We start from the raw sequence: 8,251 nt of genomic DNA, 5'->3' as shown, positions 1-8,251 counted from the left end.
GTCAGCAAAGTTCATTTCGCCATAGCTGTTAGGAAGGGTGTTTGCAGAGCTGTCGTTCTTGGGGAATGCTGTAATGTGCCCAGTGTGTTCCCAAAGGGAGCGGCCTTGCTTACATGAAAATGTTTTCCCAGCAGAAACACTGAGGCCATTCATGGTGCTGCTTCAGTTAAATCTGTAACTGAAATGCAGCATGTTGCCAAAGCAAGTGACTGAGCGATGGCATGTGGGTGACGCGCTGCTCTTCGTGCCGATTCATTTGTTTTTTCATGCTGGTTTCAAAAAAGCTTCAAACACGTCAAGGAGAACAAAATTCATCAGCATTTAGCCCGGACGTCTGCAAGCAGATCTGAGTTATATGTAACAATGAAATTCATCTTTATAGTGTATGTTTCAGGATGCCAAACATCTTTTAACACTTATTCTGAGTACAGGAAGTGCCAAGTGCTGAGTCTCTTGTAGCACAGCTTATTGACAAGGCTAATGATGTCTTAATCAAGAGATATTAAAAGACAGCCAGATATCAGAAAGATGTCCCCCCAAACTTTTGACTGGTACTGTGTATAACTCATCTGGAGTTATATACTGGAGACGGGGTATGGCTGCTTTGACTGAGAGATGTCCTAGAACTGGGTAATTCTGTCCAAAACCAGCACCAGTTTAAGCAGCTAACGTGTCTGACTCTCCTCACATCATGTACAGAACACATTCACTGTTTCAACCCCTGCAACTCTCCAGCATTCATTTGTAGGCTGAAGGAGGATGATTGCTCTGCCCTCTCCAGTTTTTTAATGTACCATGTAGTATTTTCTGAGCGTGGCATCAGACTCAGTCCTTTCAAACATCAGTTGTCTGCCTGATCCATCTTTTACAGAAAATTAGTTTTAGTGGTTGAATTTCTGACTTCTGAAGTCCTGTGTGCATTTATTTTATGACAGGTGGTTTAATACATTTGTGAAGCAGATGAGTTTCTGTCAGTGTTTCTCTCATGAAGTGCTAATGTGAGAGAAAAGGGCAGACAGACTCTGAATATCAGGCACTTCTTATTTCCCAGGGAAACTTTGATTATTTGGGAGCTGCAGGTCACTGAATAAAAACATTAAAACACCATTAAATAAAAATTTTTAGAAGTTCTTGTTTGCAAAGATTACTTTTTAATGGATCTTAGTTTTGATTTCACCTTAAAAAATATTCATTATCGAATATATTTCATCATAGTTTTCATTGGGGAATTTAACAATATTAATTAATTAATAATAACTCCCCATTGATCTGTTATTTATTCAAAAAGGAGGTGTTGAGGTTTGCTGACTGCAAGAAAACCAAAGAAAATCAGACACAAACGACACAAACAGCACACGCTCTGATGGAACAGCTTCTATTATTGCACATGTAGCTGACAATGATGCAGGAACCAGGCCGATGAACAGTGTGACAGTCACTCAGTTGGAACACTGATTGCATAAAAAAGCCTTTGTGCCACAGAGACAATAAAACCCTTTAATCACACGGTGCAGGAAACACTAAAAATGTGAACTGTATACATTAATAAACAGCATGTAAAAGAAAAAGGGTGGAGGACAAAAAACAAGATTGAATCTATAGAAAAAAATCTTATCCACATCCTTATTTGCTTCTTATACTTGCCCTTATTCCTTGGGACACACACGCACACACACACGCACACACACACACACACGCACACACACACACACACACACACACACACACACACACACACGCACACACACACACACACGCACACACACACGCACACACACACACACACACACACACACACACACACACACACACACACACACACACACACACACACACAGATTCCGGATCTGCAGTGAAAAGCAACATGAAGATATGTATCTGAGATCAGGAGCGAGTTGCCATAGAGGGAGTTGATTTTGAGTCACAGCACAATAAAGCATCAACAATAAAAGCTAAATGAAACTACAGGACACCACTGTGTATGCATAATCTCAATGATAATATGATTTCTCTATAAGAAACAACATGACAAGAATCTGTAAACAGTAGAGAAGATATCATTTCACTTCCATTGGCCTTTATTTAATATCACAGTCCATTCATATTTTCAAAGTATATAATAAATTAAATTCTTATGGCTTCATATCTATATTATATATCCCATTATTAATAGCCACAGCACAGAGACACCACACATTCATAATAATCTACTGTCCCTAAATCTAGGTAACAATTTAATGTGATCTGAGGTGATGAATTCTTGCTCGTCTTTTTAATTCAATGACAGTGAGACGAGTTTGCATAAAATAAACTACAGATCTCACAATTGATCACTTTCTATGTGCTGTAGTTTTGGAAAACTAGCAGATCAAGTGGTCCAAGTTCAGATATTTAACCTGGAAACAGCGGGCCCGTTAAGCCTGGAGGGCAGTAATGACATGTCAGGTGAGGGCTACGTGACAAAGAAGTGTCACAAAGTGTCATTTCTATTAGTCTCACTCAAGAACTGTTAAAATGTTTCCATTTTACCATTTTTCTTTATAAAAGTTTATTAAAGAGCAAACATTTGTCATTCAGCATGGCCTATAAAGTTAACTACACAAAGTGTACCGTGGTTAAAACACAAAGAAGTGAATATAAACCTATTTTTTTAAGCAAAACTCTCTGCAGGGCAGCGTCGTAAGTGTCACAGAAGGCACTGGACTGAAGGCTCACGTTACACCGAACACCTGTGGTGTTCAAGTGTTAAGTGCACAACACAGTGAAGAGTGAAAGACAGCAGTCCTCCCGTGGTGTGACTGATAGGCTTGCTTTTAGGGCTACCTCCTTAGGAGACACGGTTGTGCACATCCTGAAAACAGACACAACATCTACGCGTATGTGAATAATGGCACCAGCTGCTGTTTGAAACCGTAAAAAGGAAGCATATCAAAAATCTGAGCACCATGATGTTGTAGGGAAGTTGTTGGTCGATGAGTGAACTTTACATATGAAACTAAACTGTCCCTAATGTCGGATCCTGGACTGTTTGTGGACAACGTACTGATAAAACACCTCCCTCGCCCATCTGAGAGGCACTGACAGACACTTCAGTGCAACAGCACTCTGTCTATTGATGCCTCTAGACATACATACTGTAGATAGCCTGCTGTGGTTAGTCATCACCAAAAATCTGCTTTCCAAAACTACAAACCCTATTCACTGTCTCATCTGACCCCGGCCGTGAGTTTGGACCTGCAGTTGCCTCTTCTCCCTCAGCAGCTGCTCATCTCGACTCTGGACCGGGCTCCAGTTGCTCTGCAGCATGTTATAAGTCTGCTGTTGCTCTTGGTTTTGTCTGTGTTCTTCCTGCCTTCTGGTGTGGTGGATGTGTTGGTGATAATGCCTGTTTTGGTGCCCGTTCTGGTTGTGGCGGCGTTGAGTAAGTGACTTGTGGTAGGTTGCAGCTGAGAGGACAGTTGTAGAAATCAATTAAAAGTGAGTACATTTAAAAATATTTCAGGCTTTTAATGAGAAAGTGAACTAAAGTGCAGTTAGGAAGACACTCACGGCTCGTGCAGGTTACTCTGGGCACTTCCCACTGGCCGTTGGCCTGGCAGTGTATAGTTGGGCTGCATCTCTGAATAAAGCCCTGTTTGCAGTGATAGCGGAGCAGGGAGTTGATCTCATAGTGCCGTTTTGTGGCCCCAAAAACTCGAGCATCCTTCACCACAGGGGGCTGGCCACATGACACTGTTGGTAGGACATGCAGGAGTTTAATGATGAGCAATCAATTTTCTTGCCACTTGGGGCAGTGCAGCAAACATAAAACGTTTAGAGCAGCTCTGGGCCAACAACATTATGAATTCATTTCATGTTTGTATCCAGCTAACAAAGCTATGCTCAATTTTCACTCTCTTTCAACTCTGTTTTACTTCCACCACCTCCTCAAAGACAGACCCTGCAGATTTGGAAAGATGATAAAATGTATTAAGGACGCTAGCAAATACAATTTGGAATTTTGCAACAAAATTACAAACTATTTAAATCAGTTCAAGCTGTTCTGAAAGTCCTGAAATTTAGTGTAGACCTAAAGGCTGCCAGGAGGACAAGAAGAAAAAAACTGTAATCATGACATCGTCGACATCCAGTGCCATGAAAAAGTATTTGCCCCTTTCCTAATTTCTGAGTTTTGTGCATATTTGTCACACTTAAATGTTTCATCAAACAAACTGTAATATTTGATGTCAGAGACTCATTGCCAGTTATCACAAATGCTCGACTGCAGTTTTTGCTGCCAAGGGTGGCACGAGCCATTATTAGGGTTAGGGGGCAGTTATGTTTTCACACAGGGCAGGCAGGTTTAGATAGCTTTTTGTCTTTAATAAATGAAACCATCATCATTGCACCCACACTGTTTATGAAGGAAGCTTGCTGACCATGTTTGCTGTTCGCTTTAGCTGATAACTTAGCAGCTAAGCTGACATTAATGAGCTAAGCTGAAATGTGATGACCAGCGCTCAGTGAAAGGAACGGCAGCAGGGTCAGCAGCAGACAAGCAAACAACTTTGACGCAGGGGCATTCAGCTCAAGTCATTTTGCTATTAAACAAACAAACAAAAAAAAAAACCTGCTATGCATAATTACAACCATACACATAGTATGCACACAGAGAAATGTGGCCACAGTCATAAAAGTCCACAAACATCAGTCTTAAATTACCAGCTGATAAAAGAACCTTTGTAGTTTCAGAGCTACTTCCCAAAGTCTGACCTGCACAGGCCGCTCTGCTCAGTGTCCCCCTCAGGCTGGTTAGCACGACTGCTGCAGAAGCACTAAACTATGAAGCTTGCACTGCAGTAACTTGTCAGTAATATGGGTGTTAAAGTTTTTCATTACCAAACTATGAATTAGTGTAACTTATAGTAAAAGTGTATCAGTAGTTTTCAGCTGAGGGGGCACAGTGGCTCTGTTCGGGCTGGCCTGGACCCCCGAGACCCGTCCACACCGATGCTGCATGGCAGGGATTTACTCCCCCATTAAAAACAACAAAACCAATACAAAATCCCAATATCAAAACCCAGATACCTATCCAACAAGCACTCAGCTACGATGCTGCTATTTTTATGTATTTCTAGTTTGGGTTTCCTGTTTAAACTTTAGTCTCCAAAGTGGACATCTGTGTGTTTCCACGTGCAGGTACCTGTTCCCTTTTTGCAGGTAAAGGTCAGGTGATAGTTGCAGGGCACATCATTCCACTGTCCTCCCTCATGCCAGATCATCACCACACAGTCCTCTCCTGACTGGAAGAAGCTGTCTGGTTGGTTCGGCCTCCAGTGGTCATATTGCTGTTATAAGACACATTAGAGAAAACATTATATTACAGATCAAAAATCAATTTGTTACAAAGTGATGTTGATAAATTTAAGATGCTTTTGCAAATATTGCAAAAACATCCACTATGGGACAGTTTTAGGCACTTAGATTTTTAGATTTCTTATCGTATTGGATCTTAGTCATGCTTTAAGCACCCTTCCTGCCCCCTGCTACTCATACAGAAGAAAATAGTTTTAAAATTAAATATCCAAATTAAAACGTTTGTAGCTTCTTAACCACATTGACTGGTCTTTTCAGAAAGGAAGCATCCTCACATTTCTCATAAAAGTGTCAGAAACACTTTACGGTTAAAACAAAGTGCAGTTAAAAGGTGAAATGTTTTTTACTTATGCTCAGTTACACAGCCAGTGTGCACGTGAAAAGCAGCTTAGCACAAATGGAGCCTCATATTTTTGATCCAGATGGATCTCAAAAGCAGAACCTCTAGAGTCTCCACAGCAGAAACAAATGATTTATGCAGTCAGTGACTTTTCACTCAACAAATGTTGTCAGCGTGAGTTTAAGTGTATCCAGTGCAAATTACAGTCTAAGAAAAAAAGACAAGATAAGATTTAGGACTGTTCTCTTTAAAGCCCTCTGCACCATGTTAACTGCTAACAGTTGTAGTGTCTGCACACACTTGTGCACACACTTTCTCACATGTGCGGATCAGGACTGTGAAATCACCAGCTATCCTCTTGAGAAGGCAGTCATTACTCATCACATGTGACTGAATGTAATTCATAAAAAAAACAGACAGTGGTGCTGCTGAGACAAAAAACAACAAGCCTAAACAAGCCTAAAGCTTTCTGTGGTTATACAGAGGACATGCATTTCATACTGTGCATCTACTCATGACTGTCCAACAGATGCACTTAACATGTATGTATGGCTCTGATTTCACCCTAATCAGGGTGTGTCTGCATTGTGAATGATAACACATGACACAATGGAGTTCCCCCCTCTTCGGTATCAGATTTCCATATTTTTCTTCTGCTTTCATCAGGTCAAAGTAATGCAGCTCGCATGCTTCGAGAGCTCAGTGTTTCTAAAGGGAGCAGCAGAGAGAAGAACACCCAAACAGAATTCCAGAAAAGGTGGGACGCTGCATCAAATGTTTACTAAAAACAGAATTCAAAGATTTGCAAATCTCATAAACTCATATTTTACTGACAATAGAACATAGAAAATATGAGACATTTTACTATTTCATGAAAGGTAAAAGCTCATTTTGAGTTTGATGGCAACAGCAGGTGGTGCAGGGCAACAAAAAGCTGGAAAAGTAAGTGGTAGTGAAAAGAAACATGTTGACACTAATGAGTTTAATTGGCAACAGGTCAGGATGGCGTATAAAAAGATCATCTTAGAGAGGCAGAGTTTCTCAGAAGTAAAGCTAGGCAGAGGTTCACCAATCAGTTTCTATAATATAGAACTGCAAATACTTTCAGTATCTCATCATCTACAGTTCAGAATATCATCAAAAGATTTCAATAATCTGGAGAAATCTCTGCGCACAAGAGACAAGGCTGAAAATCGGGGCCTCAGGCAGCACAGCATTAAAAACAGTACCTGGGGTCAGGGACACCTCCAGGTCCCGATTCCAGGAAGCAGGTCTAATTAACAACTCGGAGACAGTTACCGGGGTAACAAACTCTGTGAACTCCTGTGGACCCCCCCCCCCCCCCCCCCCCGCTCGAGTGCATTTCTGCATTCATAAAGTCACTACAGCAACCCGTTAGTTTGCTATTTTTTTTTTAGAATCATTCAGTTGTCAATGTAAGGATGAAGACAGAGATTAAACTGCAGATTTATTATCAGCTCAGAATAAAATATGTATCACTATTTAAATCAGTGTTATCTGTATATAGCTTCAGACACAGAGCACACTGATCAACGATCAACTAGCTGTCGTGTTCTGATTGGTCACTGATGGAAAAATCTAAAGGTCAAAACTCAGTAACACATCTCTGCTACAGCTGTGTGAGAGCCTACACGTGTCAGTGAAGGCTAATATTAGATCTAATTACAAATGTTTACAGCGTGGAACAACAAACTCCTGGGTCTGTATATCTCATGAAGCCTTTTATATACAGTAACTTCCAAAATATATATATTTATTTCTGTTGAGAAGCCACTTTACTGTTAACATGAGTGCTTTTCTTACCATTGGCCTGCCATCAGTCCATCTGAAGTCCCTCTCAAACATCTTGTCATTCAGGCCAATCCACTGGTAGTCATTACCTAGATCTACAGAGAAAAGACAGCACACTGGGTTAGAGTTCATTTTAATAAAGCATCAGTTAATGGATAAAAAGAAGCACCTGATCACACAGAGAGTTCTGGAAAGGACTGTGAGCAGACCTCCAAGCAGCATGGAGAAGCACCATTCAGATCAATGTCAGCAGCTTCACCAGTAAACAGATCAATCATTAGGTTCAGTTTCATTTTCTGCAGTTTTCTGCATTTTCTGCTTTGATGAAGAATAAAAATTACCTTATTGAGTTTAATTTTCAGAGGTGCAAAAACTGGTCTTAATGATTTTTTTTTTTTTTACATGCATTTGCTGTGAATGAAACCCAAAAATCTGTTACAATCAAACTTTAAATCACTGCAGTCAAAATGTAGCAGATGTTTTGGATGACTTTGGTTGCCATTTCTAATGTATTTTAACAACATTATCACATTTATTTTTTAGACCCTGCGTAACTACTAACCACTATGTCTAAGGTGTTTCAGGTCTGTGGTGGGTCTTGGTCTTTTGAGTGGATAGTTCAAGGTTGGGAGTAGGACTAGGGGAGCTCACCCTGAGTTGGGCTTAATAACAGGGCAGCTAGTGCACGTGCTGCACGTGTGTCCTGGAAATTTGTTGAGTTTGTGAGAACTGAATGAACTGATT

At 40.6% G+C, this 8,251-nt stretch overlaps 1 protein-coding gene across 1 annotated transcript in view; it reads right to left on the bottom strand.

Moving 5' to 3' along the window:
• Positions 1-1,370: 1,370 nt before the first annotated feature.
• vcanb (versican b) overlaps positions 1,371-8,251 on the bottom strand; it is a 35,919-nt gene continuing 29,038 nt past the window's right edge. Inside the window, exons 13-16 of the mRNA XM_030723915.1 lie at positions 7,520-7,602; positions 5,183-5,327; positions 3,550-3,732; positions 1,371-3,446 (exon numbers count right to left, since the gene is read on the bottom strand). Of these exons, the coding sequence (XP_030579775.1) occupies positions 3,199-3,446; positions 3,550-3,732; positions 5,183-5,327; positions 7,520-7,602 (659 nt within the window). The 3' untranslated portion in view covers positions 1,371-3,198. The remainder of the gene's footprint in view (positions 3,447-3,549; positions 3,733-5,182; positions 5,328-7,519; positions 7,603-8,251) is intronic.

Source organism: Archocentrus centrarchus, unplaced genomic scaffold, assembly GCF_007364275.1.
Source record: "Archocentrus centrarchus isolate MPI-CPG fArcCen1 unplaced genomic scaffold, fArcCen1 scaffold_30_ctg1, whole genome shotgun sequence".
Taxonomy (NCBI): Eukaryota; Metazoa; Chordata; class Actinopteri; order Cichliformes; family Cichlidae; genus Archocentrus; species Archocentrus centrarchus.
This window is presented reverse-complemented; position numbering and strand designations above follow the sequence as displayed.